Source organism: Thalassophryne amazonica, chromosome 23 (genome assembly GCF_902500255.1).
Source record: "Thalassophryne amazonica chromosome 23, fThaAma1.1, whole genome shotgun sequence".
Classification (NCBI taxonomy): domain Eukaryota; kingdom Metazoa; phylum Chordata; class Actinopteri; order Batrachoidiformes; family Batrachoididae; genus Thalassophryne; species Thalassophryne amazonica.
The window spans coordinates 9892307-9912273 of NC_047125.1; the positions used below are offsets into that span (position 1 = coordinate 9892307).

The 19967-nt window shown below is 41.3% G+C and overlaps 2 protein-coding genes across 2 annotated transcripts in view; both read left to right on the forward strand.

Annotated features, from left to right (window-relative positions):
* The window catches only part of LOC117505039 (NACHT, LRR and PYD domains-containing protein 3-like), a 241888-nt gene that overhangs the window by 10779 nt on the left and 211142 nt on the right, over positions 1 to 19967 (forward strand). The gene's annotated exons all lie outside the window — the stretch shown is intronic.
* Positions 7192 to 18210, forward strand: LOC117505047. The gene is made up of 5 exons (XM_034164579.1): positions 7192 to 7487; positions 12805 to 12853; positions 14378 to 14460; positions 16261 to 16659; positions 17158 to 18210. Exons 1-5 carry the CDS (start codon positions 7449 to 7451, stop codon positions 17869 to 17871), a joined length of 1284 nt encoding a protein of 427 aa, XP_034020470.1. The 5' UTR covers positions 7192 to 7448; the 3' UTR covers positions 17872 to 18210.

Sequence of the window (19967 nt, forward strand, 5' to 3'; positions counted from 1 at the left end):
TATCTAGATACAAACGTGCGTGATGTGAGTGCATCGATTCATTTGACGGGTTGAATCGCGATGCATCGCTTGCTGCGTGCTTGCAGCAATCCCCCCTGAGCCACATTGCACCACGGACGGAAGCCAGAAAGCACATTTCTACCACAACAAACATGATGACATCAATAGCCTTTTTGCTTAACAATTCCCTTATCGGTCCTTCGGTTCAGGACACAGAGCAGCCATTGTTTTTGAGGGTGTTTATCTGGAAAATGATCATTTCTTTACGTTGATTGCAGACTGCAGCGGGTCTGCTTGAACTTTGAGGCAACAAAGCAGCACTTTGACTCACTGTTTGCTGGTTCTCTTCTTCGCTGGTTTTCAGAAGCGGCAAGTCCGCATTTCCTTCATTAACCCCTCTCAAAGCTATTTAAAGATGTCAATCATGTCACCTTTGTGTGGATTATAGTCACGAACTGGTACTCTTGTCTTGTTCCGTGCAAGAAATGTGAATCGTCCTCAGTTCTATACCGGAGTTTTACACGATGGTTCTCTGGCGTGACCACCAGCCAGCCGGTGCGTAAACTGAAGTTGTCCATCAGGTAATGAAAATAATTATAATTATATCCTCTATTTTGTGGGACTAAGTGCACAGCTCCAAAGAGCCCCGCAGATTTCGATCAGAATTAATTTCAGAGCGAATCGCCATTTTAATTGAAATGACACCTCTTTCTAAACGTTATAATATAAACAATAAATTACAAGTGACCAAACCCGTCCTCCGTTCTTTATGAATTACATCCTGACGTGCAGCTGGCTACAAGAGCTCAGCTCAGAGGCTATGGAGTTATATCTGTGTCATTAATATCTGAAAGGAAATGCTTTTGTCAAAAACTACAGACTTTGTTTATTTCTATTTATGTCCAGAGATCAAGGATCCATCATGTACATCAAGGATCCAGTGCCCATGTACAGTTTTTATTGATTTTTATTTGTCAGGAGATCAAGGATCCATCATGTACATCAAGGATCCAGTGACCATGTACAGTTTTTATTGATTTCTATTTACGTCAGGAGATCAAGTATCCAGTGACCAATTTCATATTTATTTACTTTGAGACTCAATAAAATGTTGCTGACGTAGAAAACCTGTAAAGCCTACTTTTAGTACACAGAAAATTCACAAAAGGTATTGTTAAAGAATCGGATTAAGCAGAATTGATAATGGCATTGATAACGATAGAATCTTATCAATACCCATCCCTAATCGTATCACACCTAATCGCATTGTGAGGAATTGAAGGGAACAGGGGTGAATCATATTGCATCATATCGTCAGTATCGTCATGTATCACTATATGTATCGTAACGCTGATAGTGTATCGAGGTGCGTATCGAATCGTCAGTGATGAGATTCACATGCCTATTTTATGGATATATATTGAGGAAAATAAGTATTTGAACACCCTGCGATTTTGCAAGTTCTGCCACTTAGAAATCATGGAGGGGTCTGAAATTTTCATCTTAGGTGCATGTCCCCTGTGAGAGACATAATCTAAAAAAAAAAAAAAAAGAAATCCGGAAATCACAATGTATAATTTTTTAATAATTTATTGGTATGTTACTCCTGCAAATACATATTTCAACACCTGTGAAAATCAATGTTAGGGGAGGTGATGGTCTAGTGGTTAAGGTGTTGGACTTGAGACCTCCCACAGTATCTCCCAGGGTACCCGATCATGCACCTTCTCCAAGTCCACAAAACACATGTAGACTGGATGGGCATACTCCCAGGTAGCCTCCAGGATCCATCATCAAATCCCTACCTGACTGGAAAATCACTAAGGGCCCTTGGGCAAGGTCTTTAATCCCCTATTGCTCCCGGTGTGTAGTGAGCGCCTTGTATGGCAGCACCCTGACATTGGGGTGAATGTGAGGCATAATTGTAAAGTGCTTTGAGCATCTGATGCAGATGGAAAAGCGCTATATAAATGCAGTTCATTTGCCATTTAATATTTGGTACAGTAGCCTTTGTTTGCAATTACAGAGGTCAAATGTTTCCTGTAGTTTTTCACCAGGTTTTCACACACTGCAGCAGGGATTTTGGTCCACTGCTCCATACAGATCTTCTCTCAATCTTTCAGGTTTGGAGTTTCAGCTCCCTCCAAAGATTTTCTATTGAGTTCAGGTCTGGAGACTGAGATTGAAATGCTTCTTACGGAGCCCCTCCTTAGTTGCCCTGGGTGTGTGTTTGGGGTCATTGTCATGCTGGAAGACCCAGCCATGACCCATCTTCAATGCTCTCACTGAGGGAAGGAGATTGTTTGCCAAAATCTCGCAATATATGACCTCATCCATCCTCCCTTCAATACGGTGCAGTCGTCCTGTCCCCTTTGCAGAAGAGCACCCCCAGAGTATGATGTTTCCACCCACATGCTTCACGGTTGGGATGGTTTTCTTGGGGTTGTTTTCATCCTCTAAACATGGTAAGTGGAGTTGATTCCAAAAAGCTCTATCCTGGTCTCATCTGACCACATGACCTTCTCCCATGCCTCCTCTGGATCATCCAGATGGTCACTGGTGAACTTCAAACGGGCCTGGACATGTGCTGGCTTGAGCAGGGGGACCTTGCTCATCCTTGCTCAAAGTGAGATGTTGCATGGAATCCCAGACCGAGGGAGATTGGCAGTCATCTTGTGTTTCTTCCACTTTCTAATAAATAATCATAACAGTTGTCTTCTACCAAGCTGCTTGCCTGTTGTCCTGTAGTCCATCCCAGCCTTGTGCAGGTCTACAGTTTTGTCCCTGGTGTCCTTAGGCAGCTCTTTGGTCTTGGCTATGGTGGACAGGTTGGAGTGTGATTGACTGAGTATGTGAACAGGTGGCAATTATAGGGGTAACAAGTTCAAACAGGTGCAATTAATACAGGTAAAGAGTGCAGAATAAGAGGGCTTCTTAAAGAAAAAATAACAGGTCTGTGAGAGCCAGAATTCTTGCTGGTTGGCAGGTGTTCAAATACTTATTTGCAGCAGTAACATACAAATAAATTATTTAAAAAAAAATCATTCATTGTAATTTCCAGTTTTTGTTTTTGTTTTTTTGATTGTCTCTCACAGTGGACAATGGAGGGGTCTGAAATTTTCATCTTAGGTGCATCTAAGATGAAAATTTCAGACCCCAAATTTCAGACCCCTCCATGATTTCTAAGTGGGAGAACTTGCAAAATCGCAGGGTGTTCATATACTTATTTTCCTCACTCTGTGTGTGTGTGTGTGTGTGTGTGTGTGTGTGTGTGTGTGTGTGTGTGTGTGTGTGTGTGTGTGTGTGTGTGTGTGTGTGTGTGTGTGTGTGTGTGTGTGTGTGTGTGTGTGTGTGTGTGAGAATTAGCCCCAGAATATGTAGAGAGATGAATATTTGTGTTCCACCATGGAATGGAAAAAGCAATTACAGTGGAAAATCCATTTTGGAGCACAGACCTTCCAAGTGATGACCTTTGAGGAACCTCCTTAGAAAAGTCAATCCTGTCTATGGTCTATCTGTCTGAAGCCTGCACTCTATTTCAGCCCTCAGTTGTGGCCATATTGTTGCTACGTCATCACAACAATGGGACCTACTGATTCAATCCTAAATCAATTATAAACACGGCAGAGGTTGAGCTGTTTTCAGACTTTTTTTTTTTTTTTTTTTTTTTTTTAAGTCCAGTCTGGAGGTGATTGTGAATAAACTGTGTGGTACACAGCCTTATGGTTTTGAGCCTTATTTAGATGACAATGAGAGAGACTAAACCTTGGAGGAAAACCTTCAGTTTGACAACAGTGAGTTGTCAAACAGAGTTCAGAACACAGAATGGTGATTGTAAAATAAATAAATAATGCAGACAATTTCAGCATGCCGGTGGAAATGATAATCTATTGTATTTTTTTGCCAGCTCTTTGGTCGTAATCAAATGATTAAAAAAAATGTATATAGTTTCACTATCTGTGACATCAGAAAAAAGTGATGTGGAAGTGTTTTTTTTTTTTTTTCTTAGAAATGGGTACATACATTTCAAATCTGAAAAATTACACGAGGGACTGAAAATATCAGCTTTTTTTTAAATAAATATTGTTTCCTTCTTGAATACAGTTAGTGTACTGTACGTTAGTAGTGTAACACGTTATCAGTCATTCATCTTCAACCGCTTTTCGGGGCAGGCGACCCCAGACTTCCCTTTTCCGTGCCACATTGACCACCATTGACTGGGGGATCCCGAGGCGTTCCCAGGCCAGTGTGGAGATACAATCTCTCCACCTAGTCCTGGATCTTCCCCAGGGTCTCCTCCCAGATGGATGTGCCTGGAACACCTCCTTAGGGAGGTGCCCAGGAGGTATCCTTACCAGATGCCCGTACCACCTCAGCTGGCTCCTTTCAGTGCAAAGGAGCAGCAAGCTCCCCCACTCTGAGCTCCCCACGGATGACCGAACTTCTCACCCTATCTCTAAGGGAGACACCAGCCACCCTCCTGAGGAAGCCCATTTTGGCCGCTTGTACTCGCGATCTAGTTCTTTCTGTCATGACCCAACCCTCATGACCATAGGTGAGAGTAGGAACGAAGATTGACCAGTAGATCGAGAGCTTTGCCTTTTGGCTCAGCTCCTTTTTCGTCACAGCAGTATGGTAGAGCAAATGCAATACCACCCCTGCTGCGCCGATCCTCCAGCCAATCTCACGCTCCATCTTCCCCTCACTCGTGAACAAGACCCCGAGGTACTTGAACTCCTTCACTTGGGACAAGGCCGTATTCCCTACCCGGAGTAGGCAATCCATCGGTTTCCTGCTGAGAACCATAGCCTCAGATTTAGAGGTGCTGATCCTCATCCCAGCCACTTCACACTTGGCTGTGAACTGATCCAGTGAGTGTTAGAGGTCACCGGCCGATGAAGCCAACAGGACCACATCATTTGCAAAAAGCAGTGATGAGACCCTGGACCCACCAAACTGGAAACCCTCCTACCCCCGACTACGCCTCGATGTCCTATCCATGAATATCACAAACAGGATTGGTGACAAGGTGCAGCCCTGGCGTAGGCCAGTCTCCACCAGAAACAAATCCGACTTACTGCCGAGCACCCGAACACAGCTCTCGCTTTGTGAGTACAGAGATTGGATGGCCCTGAGAGGGGACCCTCTCGCTCCATACTCCCGCAGCACCTCCCACAGTATCTCCCAGGGTACCCGATCATGCACCTCCTCCAAGTCCACAAAACACATGTAGACTGGATGGGCATACTACCAGGTACCCTCCAGGATCCTTGTGAGAGTAAAGAGCTGGTTGGTTGTTCCACGACCAGGATGGAACCCGCATTGTTCCTCTTCAATCAGAGGTTTGACTATCGGCCGAACCCTCCTTTCCAGCACCCCGGAGTAGACTTTACCAGGGAGGGGACTTTACCAGGGATGCCCCTGTAGTTGGCACACGCTCTCTGGTCCCCCTTTTTAAATAAGGGGACCACCACCCCAGTTTGTTATTCCTTAGTTACTCTCCCAGACCTCAATGCAATGTTGAAGAGACGTCTCTACCAAGACAATCCCTCCACACTGAGCCTTCAGCATTTCTGGACGGATCTCAATCCCTGCAGCCTTGCCATTGCGGAGTTGTTTGACTACCTCAGTGACTTCCACCAGGGAAATTGATAAAAATCCTCCATCAGCTTTCAGCTCTGCCCCTACTATGAGGGCGCTCCAGTCTGATGCAGGAGTTCCTTGAAGTGTCGTAACCCATTATTAAATATTAAAACCATTCACCCAAGGAGTAAATAATATAGTCTTACCTGTCCGTTTCAGTGAGAGCATCTGAAAACTTATCTTCCTTTACAAAACGACATCTGAAAATAATTTAATTCCTTATGTCCTGTCTGTCACACAGGAGTTTGGTGCCAGATTACAGTGCCGGCTGTAACCCTTTATTGCAGCTGATGGATCGAGTCTCTGCTGTTAACGAGCCGCTTTGCGCTGCAAGTTGAAAGACTTGCAGTCCCTCATCTGCTCATAACGTCTGTCTGAATGTGACAAAATTATGCCATAATTCACAAAACAAAATAATGTGAAAAATACTCCGAATATTTATCTCTTCTGTAACTGCGCACCAGGAAGGCTAAAATTCAAACTTGTTTAATTTTCATCTTAAATACTCAAAGAAAACATTACATATTATGTCACCTACACTTTAAAGAGCACTTCTTGGGCTTTTTTGTTGCAGAGGAGTCAACAGGAAATAATTTGTCAGCTCGAATCTGAAAAGGTCAGAGGAGCTTAACATCCCCTTTGAGGACTGCAGAGGACAGTCTTGTGGCAACGGTGTTTTACATGAAGGGAAAAAATAGAGGTGTTCAGGCAAGGTTGCTTCATTTGATTTCAAAAGCTTTTTTTTGTCCCATGTGGTGCCCACACATTAAATCTGGTAGTTGATGCTGCAAAAAAAAGCTCACGAGCTACCTTTGGCTAATTTCTGCACTTAAAGTTATTCAGGCTTTTCTCGGCCTCCACCATGGGCAGAGAGACAAGATGGGAAAGCAAGATTAAAAAGCACTGAGGCAGTGAGATATCATGCTGGGCACATCAGAGAGGCTCTTTTGTAAGTGAGGGAAACAACTGCAGACCCTGTAGTCAGAGTTGAATATATATATATATATATATATTTTCCTTTTGATTTGATTTTTGATCTGAAGGTGAAAAATATGAATGAAAAGAAATTATTTGATCAAAATAATTACAAAGCTGAATCAAAAATTTATTTAAACTGAAAAATATATATCTTACACTTTTATTTTGATAATACTTTTTAAATGATTATAAAATTCAAGAACAAACATTGAATTTTCAGTTTCAAAATTCATTTTTTCAATCTTTTTATTTTCAGATTACAAAACGTTTGGCCTGGATTTAGCTCTCTCTCTCTCTCTCTCTCTCTCTCTCTCTCTCTCTCTCTCTCTCTCTCTCTCTCTCTCTCTCTCTCTCTCTCTCTCTCTCTCTCTCTCTCTCTCTCTCTCTATATATATATATATACACACACAGGAGTTGTCTGGCGCAGCACCGATAACTGGAACGTTATGACCTCAGAAAGATGATTTGGTGCGTTTTAGTTTCCAATCCCCACTCCAACCAGAAGGTGGCAGTAACCCATCTTCCTCCTGCAAGGACACAAACGCAGAAGAAGGTTTCTTCGGCGCTTCGGAAGCTACAGCTAGTTACCTTAGAAGGTTAAAAACCTTCCGAAAAATACAAAAAATAAATACTTTACTTTGTAAACCTCTAATATGTTTCTTAAATCGTTCTCGCGCTACAAAAACGGCAGTAAATTGGAGGAACGACGAAGCGAGCGTAAAACTTCCAACAGCTTGAGAAGGTTGTTGCTAACGAAGAGCTGTTAAATCAGCACCGAGAAGAAATTAGTGGATTAAACGAAGAGAAGAAACGAGCCAACGTGTTGGATGCTGTTTTCAAGCCTGAAGTTCATTGATACACAGCAGGTTTGTTCACTAAACTTTATTTTACGCGAACTCCACCACAACAACAATCAGCTCGATAAAAGCAGCTGAGTGATGAATCTTTGTATCTGGGGTTGTGATGATCCTGGATCAAGACTAAGATCCAGGCTTTTGATGTATGTGGTACACGTGTTGACTTGAAGAGTCATTTATCTCATCAGTGACAAATACGGTGCCGCTGGGTCTTCTTCCTTTGAGATCAGGAGATATCTGGGAAAAACCTCTGGAGTCATCATGTGGTTGCTGGACAGAGGTGTTTGGGGATACCAGTATCTTTACGGGAGACTGAAAGTCCAAGTTTTTCAGGTCCTGGTGATACTTGGTACACTAACCAGTGACTTAAGGAAATGACTGGAAGTCTTTGGTGCTGGGTCCTTTCACAGGATCCTTGGGTATGTCTGGGCCAGTCATGATAGGAAATTTTGCTGGATGATGCCTCAGGAAATATTACGACAATCAGTAATATTTTAAACCGTTGTGGTTTGTGGCGTCTGTTGAAACTCACATGCAGTAGACTGATCTCATACAGGGAAAGTCATTCAAATGCGCATCAGTTCACTTTCACTTTTAGGTTCATGTTTTGGGAGAAAAGGGTACATTAAAAAGGGTAGGATGGATTCCCCCCTGTGACCTTTCTGTGTGGAGTTTGCATGTTCTCCCTGTGTTTGCATGGGTTCTGGGTGTTCCAGCTTCCTCCCACATCCCAAACACATACAGGTTAGGTGGATTGGAAACTTTAAATTGTCAGTCGGTGTACATGCGGGTGTGATTGTGTTTGTTTGTCTACAACCCCTGGCAAAAATTATGGAATCACCGGCCTCAGAGGATGTTCATTCAGTTGTTTAATTTTGTAGAAAAAAAGCAGATCACAGACATGAAACAAAACTAAAGTCATTTCAAATGGCAACTTTCTGGTTTTAAGAAACACTATAAGAAATGAAGAAATAAAGATTGTGGCAGTCAGTAACGGTTACTTTTTTAGATCAAGCAGAGGAAAAAAATATGGAATCACTCAATTCTGAGGAAAAAATTATGGAATCACCCTGTAAATTTTCATCCCCCAAATTAACACCTGCATCAAATCAGATCTGCTCATTGACATTGACCCTATGCCATGACATTGACCCTATGTGTCTTTTCGCAAGGAATGTTTTTGCAGTTTTTGCTCTATGGCAAGATGCATTATCATCTTGAAAAATGATTTCATCATCCCCAAACATCCTTTCAATTGTCCAAAATATCAACATAAACTTGTGCATTTATTGATGATGTAATGACAGCCATCTCCCCAGTGCCTTTACCTGACATGCAGCCCCATATCATCAATGACTGTGGAAATTTACATGTTGTCTTCAGGCAGTCATCTTTATAAATCTCATTGGAAAGGCACCAAACAAAAGTTCCAGCATCATCACCTTGCCCAATGCAGATTCGAGATTCATCACTGAATATGACTTTCATCCAGTCATCCACAGTCCACAATTGCTTTTCCTTAGCCCATTGTAACCTTGTTTTTTCTGTTTAGGTGTTAATGATGCCTTTCATTTAGCTTTTCTGTATGTAAATCCCATTTCCTTTAGGCGGTTTCTTACAGTTCGGTCACAGACGTTGACTCCAGTTTCCTCCCATTCGTTCCTCATTTGTTTTGTTGTACATTTTTCGATTTTTGAGACATATTGCTTTAAGTTTTCTGTCTTGACGCTTTGATGTCTTCCTTGGTCTACCAGTATGTTTGCCTTTAACAACCTTCCCATGTTGTTTGTATTTGGTCCAGAGTTTAGACACAGCTGACTGTGAACAACCAACATCTTTTGCAACATTGCGTGATGATTTACTCTCTTTTAAGAGTTTGATAATCCTCTCCTTTGTTTCAATTGGCATCTCTCGTGTTGGAGCCATGATTTATGTCAGTCCACTTGGTGCAACAGCTCTCCAAGGTGTGTTCACTCCTTTTTAGATGCAGACTAACGAGCAGATCTGATATGATGCAGGTGTTAGTTTTGGGGATGAAAATTTACAGGGTGATTCCATAATTTTTTCCTCAGAATTGAGTGATTCCATATTTTTTTCCTCTGCTTGGTCTAAAAAAGTAACCGTTACTGACTGCCACAATCTTTTTTTCTTGATTTCTTATAGTGTTTCTTAAAACCAGAAAGTTGCCATTTGAAATGACTTTAGTTTTGTGTCATGTCTGTGATCTGCTTTTTTTCTACAAAATTAAACAACTGAATGAACATCCTCCGAGGCCGGTGATTCCATAATTTTTGCCAGGGGTTGTATATGTGGCCCTGTGATAGACTGGTGTCCTGTCTAGGGTGCACCCAGCCTCATGTCCTATGACTGCTGGGATAGACTACAGCCCCCCGTGACCTTTTAATTGCAGTAAGTGGTTGAAGAGGAATGAGTGAGTGTAAAGGTAAATTAACCAATTCCATTTATGCTTCCAAAGTGTTTCTGTATGGAATAATGCGGTTCCTTGCTGGCTGGTTGTTCCCTCTGTTCACGTCCCACACAGAGAGCAGGCTGACCACATCTGCAGAAAGCAGGAGAGGAGAGGGACATGAGCAGCCTGACATGATGAAATGTTGGTGACTTATGGAAACAATATTGCATGCTCGAGGTGATATGCCAAGGCCAAAAAAACAATATTGTTTATCTTTATTTATATAACGGCTGAGTGGATCCTTGTCATTTGATTGGTGCATTGTATGTCACGTGATATGGATTATTCGTCCCATTTGTGTTGCGTTGCCTTTATCATGCAAATTTTGTTCCATTTACATTTCCATTCGGTGAAAGCTGGAATATAATAATAATTGTTGTTGTTGTCCATTCGGCTGCTCCTGTTTTGTTTGGGGTCGCCACAGCGGGTAGAGCCAGATCCACATTGGTATTTGCCACAAGTTAATATAAAATATTCATAAAATTGAACTCATAAACATTCATTATTTGTATAATATTGAGCAGTCAGGATTGGTGGCCAAGTGGTTAGTGTACTTGTTTTCAGTGCGGAAGGTTCCTGGTTCAAACCCCACACCTGACACATTTCTCCATGTTATGTGGAGTTGTGTCAGGAAGGGCATCCAGTGCAAAAGTTGTGCCAGTTCAACATGCAGATGCACCTCAGATGTGCTGTGACAACCCTCGGTGAAAACAAGGGAGCAGCTCTTTATCTTCATATATTGGGTGATAAGGCGATATATTGATTATCATGACAGGTCGAGTTATGGCTGGAATGACTTCATGTAGCGGGGTGGCATAGCTAACGTATTGTTCATTTTGTCATAAAAGCACCAAATTTGGCACACATATTCTAAATTAACTGTTTATTTTTAGATTTCGAGGCATCCTGGAGCTGACCTCTAATAACCTACAGGGGTCAAAATTTAAAAATATTCCAGTCATATTGAAAGGTATACCATATTATTTCTCTGATCATCAAGATTCCAAAAAGGGATAGTTTAGACTATCTATGACTGAATGTTATGGGGTAAAAACACCAAAAAATGGTAACAAAGGGTGATTTCAGTTTGTACAGGGGTCAAAACTTAAAGTTGCTAAAATTTTCTTGAAAAGTGTTGCAAATTGGTTGAGCTAATAGGATTAATAAATGGAATAGCTTTGACTGTGTTGAATGCTTGGTCTCCAAAGTAAAAGGTCAAACAAGGTCATTGCTCATTGGCTTCTATGACGTATGTTATCCTGTAACATGATAACTAAGCATTACAGATGGTGCAAAGTATTCCTTTTTAAAATGCTAACCAATAATTTGCATCACCTTTTTACCAAAATTGGAGTAACTTGAACTTTTGGCCCCTGTACAAACTGAAATTGACTTTTGTCATCCTTTTTGCTGTTTTTACCCCATAAATACACAACATTCAGTCATAGATAGTCCAATCTATATCTTCTTGAAATCTTTATGATCAGACACATAATGTGGTATATGTTTCAATATGATTGGGGCACTTTTCAGTTTTCATTTCGACAAATGGCTGCCGTGAGTGACATATTGAAATTTGAAGATGCGTCAGTACAGTATATGGTTTTATTTGGAAAATTTCTGGCTATATGTGTGCCAAATTCTATACTTTTGTCACAGACTGCACAATCGTCATTGAAATTTTAGCTAAGCTGCACCGCTAATGTCAAAGGAGCAGTGACTTAGGTGATGAGGAGTCATCTTTGACAGTTTGGCTGTGTGGCATGCTTCTCTATGTATGAACCAGCAAATAGGTGTCTTTTTCTTCAAGACCGCATTGGCTTGAGATGGCCAAGTTGTCCATGTCCTCGATATTTATCCATTAGGTGTGATTACTGAGAAAATAAGCGGCTCATAGTGTAACTTTTAATGTCCACCCCTCGGAGAACCACCACACAGTCCCCAAAAGTATGATTTTAATGAACACCCGAACTGACACTAGCCTGTTAGCTGGTTCGGAATCGATGAACCTCTTTACACATTGAGTTCATCATGAATCTGTGCAGGAGGGGCGCCATGCAGTCTTTGTCCAGTATATATATACGATCTATATACATTTTGTCTTAATTGTGAATGTCTGCACAACAGTAAAGGACAGACTGCTTCACTGCCATCATGTGGTCAGTAGTGCAACTGATTCAGCGCACTGGACATGTTTTGCTGTGGATATGACAGGTAAACAGGAGCGTATTGCTGGGATATTTACGTTGTGATGGATTTTACATATATTAATAGACTGGACAGACAAAGCAATCACACCACCAATTAAATTTGGAGCTTTTCAGAGTGTATGCGCATATGCTTTATAGCACCACCACATGGCACATTTTTACCACATTTTGCACCAGAAAAGTAGACAGTATCCTGGTTGGCAAATGTGACATTTGGTATGTGTCCATTAATGAGAGAGCATTTTGAATTGTTCCAGTTGTTCTAGAATGAATTAAAAATATCTATTTTTTTTTTTTTAAAGGGTGATTTATCACCATCTTTGGTCTAACAGTAAAACGATGCCTTGCGGGACTCGCGGGGATAATCAACATGCAGTGTGGAGCATTTTAGAGCTTTGGAATTCAATGAAAATATGTTTTTCAGTGCCATCTAGTGGCATAGTTGCACACATTAACAACGGACCTGTCAAACCCTTTGTGCATGGGCTGGACACCTACATACAAATCTGTCTAAAATTGATGCATTTAGGTAAATTCTGATTGGTTGAGGTGGCAGGATATCACACAACAATTGAATTGGAGAACGTAGATCAAGGGTGCGTTTGTTTCTTTAAAACTGGAGTTGAGAATTTTGTTTGTTTCACAGGTGATGGGCGAAGATGTTAAAACAGTTATCAGAGTGGCAGCAGTAGGAGGTAAGCAGACTTTTGTCTTGGTTTCATTTGCATAATTAAGTCAGTGTTCCCTACAACATGTTGTGCAGTTGGTTGGAATTTTTGGCTCTCGTGGTTGGAGAAACTGAGCAAAGTGCAACTTTTAACTGTTGTATCAACAGTTAAACAGCTTCATGGTGGACTGGCACAGAGAAGGATTTTCTTTAAAAAAGACATGATATTTCAGTCATAGTTTGCCAGAAGGCACATGAGCGATGCAAGCCGAGATTTAAACACCAGTTTTTATAAGGTTTCTATTAGAGGGTGATTCATAGCCCCTTCAGATTTGTCCCCCCCAAAATTTTATGGGTAGATAAGATATATATGTTGCAAAGGAACAAAAATCACTTCTTTTTTTTGGGGGGGGGGGGGGGGGGGGGGGGGTCATGGAAATTTGGGGTCAAAATGGCAACATCACAAAATTTAGGTTTTCGAATGCTCATTCTGTGCGCCCTCATCATTCCTCATCAACCGTGCGCCCTTAGTCTGTCAGCTGTGGAGTCTCCAAAAACATGAACATTTTGCCAGCTGACTCAGTGTGCAGCGCTTAGGTGGCGCTGCAGATTGCTATTTCTTGTAATTGTGCACATTTTCAGAGTGTGGCCTGTGCCCTTAGTCAGCCAAGGTCTTTTATGCATGTAATGATAGATTAGGACCTCTTACTTTGATTCCAATGAAAATTTTAGCGCCTTACTTTGGGCGCACAAGTATACGGGTGCTTTTTTCTGCCAAAATGCGAAATTACCACTTTAAAAAAAAGAAAAAAAAAAGCGCCCTAAGTCAAAAGTGATGAAATATGGCTCATATTATCACTCAGTAGCTCTCGTTTCAGTGGTAAAGAGAGTTTTCTGGCTGGTTTTGGTATTGACCCGTTTTGCACCGTTTTTGTTGGACCACTTCACGAAGAGACCAAATATGGTAAAACTTGTCAGCTTCCTCAGATTTTCATGAAACTTGTAGAATTAGTTCCATAACAGTTTTTGTGAAAGACTGGGCCTACGCATCTCATTTTCTTATACAACTAATGCTGATTCCATGGATTAAACAAACCTTTGGGCAGACTTTGAATTTTATTGTGAAACCTCTTATACTACTTGCTGTAGGTAGGAAAAAAAAGGCAAGATTTGGTTCTTGTGAAAAATATACAAAAATTTGATGACAATAGGACAAATAGTTCATGAAATATATCATTTGAATTTTTTTTTTTTTTTTTTTTTTTTGCGGTTTAGTTCTTATTTGGCCACCAGGTGGCAACCTACACCCAAAATGGCTTGCCACACTCCATTCAAACTGACAGAGGCCCCTTTACCCTGTTACGGGAGCAAGTTCTGCAAATTTTATAAAAATCAGAGGAAGTTGCCCCTGGTGGAGTGGGTGGTTACAAAGAACACTTGCGCCCTCTTGGCCCTTTGTGGAATCAGTTTGACACTTACGGTCAAGATGGTACTTGTGGTGGTTTGGCGATATTGGTTTGCTAATTTTATCCATTTAATTTCTTCCTTGCAGACATGCAACCGGAATGGAATCCGAGTCTGGACCAAAAGTACTCGGAGCCTCTAGACATTAAAGAGGAACAGGAGGAACTCTGGGTAAGTCAGGCGGGAAAGCAGCTTCATGCGTTGGGGGAGGGTGGCATCCTTTTACTGTCATCTGTGTGAAGAGTGAAGATGAAGAAAAATCATTGCAACAACTCAGTATTTGGAAGCTTGCATATTGTATGAATACAAATATTTTCTAATGTTTATGGTTCTGCTCCACAGAGCTCCATTCCTTCCAGTTTAATCCTGAATAGCAAATTGGCGCACGTTTTTTGAAACATCAAAGTAACTTCTTGATTCATCCTTGTCAACCTTGAACAGATGATATACATCATAGTTAAGGCCATCAAGGGCACCAGATTTGAAATCTGGATCCAATTTTTGAACTGTTTGAAAATTTCATCCCGATTCTCAAATTTGTTGATACTGTGTGGCAACATCCGGGTATTCGTAGTCTTAATGGCTTCAATCGTGTTTGAACTTCTTAAACGGGCTATTCATAGTGACTACAGCTTGAAACTTCTTTGGTCACGCTCCACTCGGGTAAAAATTTGAAGCCAAAGCAGCGTTTGTTTGCTTGGTGTTTGTTCAAAGTTGAACAGCTCGAGTTCCTTTCTTTTTTCAATCAGGTTGCCAGGTCTGCACTTTATAAGCTAACCTGTCAGGAGGCAAGATGGAGTTAGCTGTTTCACCCCGTTTTTTGCAATTTTTTGGATCATGGGCGATTGTAGTAGATGACGCCCTGTGAAATAGCCCTGTTAGAATTTTCAAAGACATGCTTGGGCAGACTGAAGAAAAAAATAATTTGCAAAAAATATATATTTTTTTATTTATTTATATTTATTTATTTGCTTTGCAACTTCTGCACTCTTTTAAGTGTTTCAGCATTTTAAATCTGTCACTGTTAATTTTTAATCTTTGTGAGGGTCTGAAAAATAAACTTTTTGGAAAAAACTTTTGAATCCTTAACTCTTTAGTTTTAAAAGTTTAAATCTTTTTTTTTTTTCACCCAGCATAGGTACATTTGCACTCATGTTGTCTGTTAAACCTCCCCTTACACAGGATGAAGTCACTTGTGCGTCCACCAAATGTGGGAGGACGCTATGGGATGCTCAAGGAAGGCACAGGGGAGGCCTAAAGTATACAGGGGGACCCTCAGTGGAAGCACAGATGATGCTGTGATCGCCGCAAATTATTGGGCGTGTTCAAAACAAGCCCACAATGGACACAGAGGGTGAAGGACACTCAAAGGAAGCACAATTGACACCCCTGTCAGCCAGTGGCTGTTCATGCACACCCAATGAATACACGATGATGTGGGCAGTTTGCTGTGGTTTTTACACATTAGTGTGGGTGACTGCTGAGCAATCATTGTGCTTCCTTTGAGCATCCAAGCATCGTACATTCACAGTGGCATCCATTGTGCCTTCATTGAACAATCATGGCATTGCTTGAGCATTCGTGGTGAACGTTGTGCCTCCTGTGTGTGTCTGTTGTGCTTCTCTTGAGTGTCCTACAGCACCGTCTCACGCTGTCTGTAAATACAGGATCCCTGCCTCTTGTATTTCATTATACCTACTGATGCTGAACAACTCAACAACTACTCAACAAACAAGCCTCCAAAAGGTTCTTGCAAAAAATGCAGCAAAACAAAGAATCACTGTGGTGATATAGCTCCCCAACATGACCAAGTTCAAAGTGATGGTCATGCTACTCAAGGGGATGAAGATGTTCAGATTCGAAGTGATGATGGCCAGGGTGATGAGCAACTGATCTCAAGTGGTGCCATGGCTTTGAATGCCATGATGCCAGTCCTGTTCAACCTGCTCTTGTTGTTGTTGTGTGTTGCAGGAGTCGACTTCTGACTCAGAGGTGTCTGAAATGTTCAAAGCCAACTCTCAAGCAAAGAAGAAAAGGAAGAAGGTGGCAGCAACCCTCTCGAGAGAAGAAGAAGAGTTGATGGTTGAGTGGCTCAGGGACCATCCGGAGATGTACGACAAGCGCTTGAGTCAGTACAAGAATATTCAGAGAAAGGACGCCCTGTGGGACGAGAAGGCCCGAGAGATGAAGAAGGACACTGCCAAACTGAAAGTCTGGTATAAGAGCCTCAGGACTCGGATGGGCAAGCTAATGAAGAAGAAGACCACCAAAGGCGATGAAGAGCTCACTGACAGGGACAAGTGGATACTTGCCAATCTGGAGTTTTTGAGAGTCCACATTGCGCGTGTGCACAGGAAACCGTTTGTCAGTGTGAGTATTGTTAATGTATGCATTTTTACAGTGTATTTATTTTCACATTAGTTTGCAACTAGAGCTTACTTTAGTAAATTTTTATGTGCGAAAATCATACATTGGCAATAATAATATGATAATTCTATGATCTGGCAAATTTTGTAGAGGGAAATTTCATGGTGGACAATTATCAAAGTGGCATTCTTCGTGGCGGGCAGTTTTCAGTCGGTGAATTTTTTTGTAGTGGGATTTTTTTTCTTAAGTCAATGACTGCAAAAACAACCTGCACATGTAAATTTCATTGGTTTCAATGTAATAATATGAAGTAATAAAGATCATTTATCTCTGAGTCACGAAAATTTGTAGGCAAGATTCCATCCAATTTCGACATTGATAGTATTTGTTTATCATCAGCACATCCTTCATTTTCAGTTTGAAAATTACTTGATTTTCAATTGGTATTTGCCAGTTTTACAGAATTGTTGGCTTGTCAAATTTAAATTTGTATACTTTCAGATTGCCCAGGTTCCGCCACCAGCTGCAGCCACCGTATCTGCAGCTGCAGTTGGTATCAACGAATCCAACACCCCTGACATGAATGATCCTACAGCGCCTACACCCTCAAGCACCAATTCCAGCAGCACAACAACCCCACACGTCCAGCCCGCCAACCTTAGCCATGGTAGGAGGGGAGATGAGCAAGACATGCGTCTACTTGCATCACTGCAGGATCAAGTCACCCAGCTCATGGCGATGCAACAACAGTTGCTCCAGCGGATGAGGCCTGAGGGAAACCGAGAGAGGCTTGGCTTTGTTGAGTGGGTGAGGTCAACGCTGGTGAGCCTTGAGCACGACTGTTGGCGGCGCTGCCAGAAAGATATGATTCGGATGTTAATGAGCTACATCGACGAGAATGACACAATACGCAGGTCAGCTTGTGCTAGTGCTCCATCTGATGCTCCTGCACCTCCTGCTTCCTCAGCCAATTCATGCTACCCTGGACCTTCCCATGCTCCAGATGGGCAGCCTCCTGCGCAACAAATGTGGCAACCTCAACCCCATCAGTGGCCAGCCCAGATCCAGAACCCCACATCAGTCTTTGGATCAATGGAGGCGAGCTGGATGCAGCAGTTCCCCCAAATGAACTTTGGTAGTGGCTCTACATCTCAGTCTCAACCACGCTCATGGTCAGCTCCTCCCACGACCTCAACCAGTACCCTGGAGTCTTGAATGCGTGGATTCGCAAGTAGACCTGGACACTGATGCATTACAGGCTGCTGCTCAGTCTGCCATATCAAGAGCCAACGAGGGTGAAGAAATTCATCATATCACTCAGAAGACTCAAGCACCACCTCCAACATCAAATGCCAGTTAAAGGATTAGTTTGACTAGTGTCGAGTGAATTACTTTGATTTGTATGATTAATGCACTCGCCATCCTCGAGTACTTCACCATACTTGTTTTCATACCGTTCTGTGTTTTGCTGTAAAAGCAAAAGCACTGTTACTGTTTGTATTTACAATATAGGAGACAAATAAATATGAATAAATAATGGTTGTAATTTGTTCAAAGTTTATTAGATTTGAGAAAATGTCAATGTAAATAAAAAATCTACAGAATAAAGAATAAAAAATAAATGAAAATATTGCGATATATGCAAGAAAGGATTATTTCTTAAAAATAAAGAAAATATACTGTATATCCATCCATCCATGTTCTATACCCACTTACTCCACTTAATGGTCACTGGGGGGCTGGAGCCTGTATATGCTGTATATGATATGAGATATATATATATATATATATATATATATATATATATTATTTTTTTTTTTTTTTTTTGAAAGATAAAAATTTAGCACACTCATCTCCCCAGACAGGGTGGGAAATATACTGCAAACAATTAAATCAAATTTCAAATCAAAATCCAATTTATTAATTTATGTAGCGCCAATTCACGATGAAATCATCTCAAGGCGCTTCACACAACATAAAAAAAATGAATTAAAAATTTAAAACACAATAAAAAGACGACCATAAAAGAATACAAGAATAAAAACACATAACACTAACATACGCTAATAACAGTACTTTAAAATCTGATCTTGCAGCAACTGGAAGCCAGTGCAGGGACAACAAAACGGGTGTAATGTCAAACTTTCTGCTTTGTGTCAAAAGTCTAGCAGCATTTTGAACCAGTTGAAGACCCCTAATCCTGGACTGCGGTAAGCCAGAAAATGGAGCATTACAATAGTCCAATCTAGAAGAGACAAATGCATGAATCAAAGTCTCAGCATCAGCCATAGACAGGATGGGACGAATCTTCGCTATATTTCGCAAATGGAAGAAAGCAGTCCTCGTAATGTCTCTAATGTGCAGATCAAAGGACAACATAGGATCAAAAATTACTCCAAGGTTCCTCACTTTATCCGTATGATATATAACACACAAACCTAAGCTAAGTACTAGCTGATCAAATTGATGCCGATACCTCGCTGGACCAAGAACCATAACTTCAGTCTTAACAGAATTTAAAAGTAGGAAGTTACTAAACATCCAACTTCTTACTGATACAAGGCAATCTTCCAAAGATTTTATGTGAATGAGATTACCAGCAGTTATTGGCACGTACAATTGGGTGTCATCAGCATAGCAATGAAAGGCAATCCCAAAGCGCCGCAGTACATTCCCAAGGGGTGCTACATAAAGGGAAAAAAGCAGGGGGCCTAAAACGGATTGCTGCGGAACCCCAAACTTCATGTCCCTACGATCAGAGGAGGTGCCATTACACAATACACAGAACGACTGGACAGGTATGACTTCAACCATGCAAGAGCAGTTCCAGTAATCCCAAAGTGATTCTCCAGCTTATTGAGTAAAATATGATGGTCCACAGTATCAAACGCAGCACTAAGATCTAGCAGCATCAAGACTGTAGTGGTATCTGAGTCCATTGCTCGCAAAAGGTCATTCACTACTTTAGTAAGTGCTGTCTCTGTGGAGTGATATTTTCTAAAAGCAGACTGCAGTGGCTCAAAAAGATTATTCTCAGTGAGGTAGTCCACGAGCTGTCGCGAAACCACTTTTGTTAAAGATTTTGTATATATGTTATCCCTGTTAAACATTTGTACCTTTGTCTTCTTTCTCATGAGAACGGTGTGCTGTTTTGCATCTAACACTGAGAATGTACGTGTTATTCAACCTTGTTTTTAGCATGCTGGGGTCAATCTGAACTGGGAATGAAGAGCTGGATGTACTTATTATTATTATACAACTTTGTTTTCGTAGCCGCTAACGACTGGGAGTGAAGCATGACGGGGTCAGGC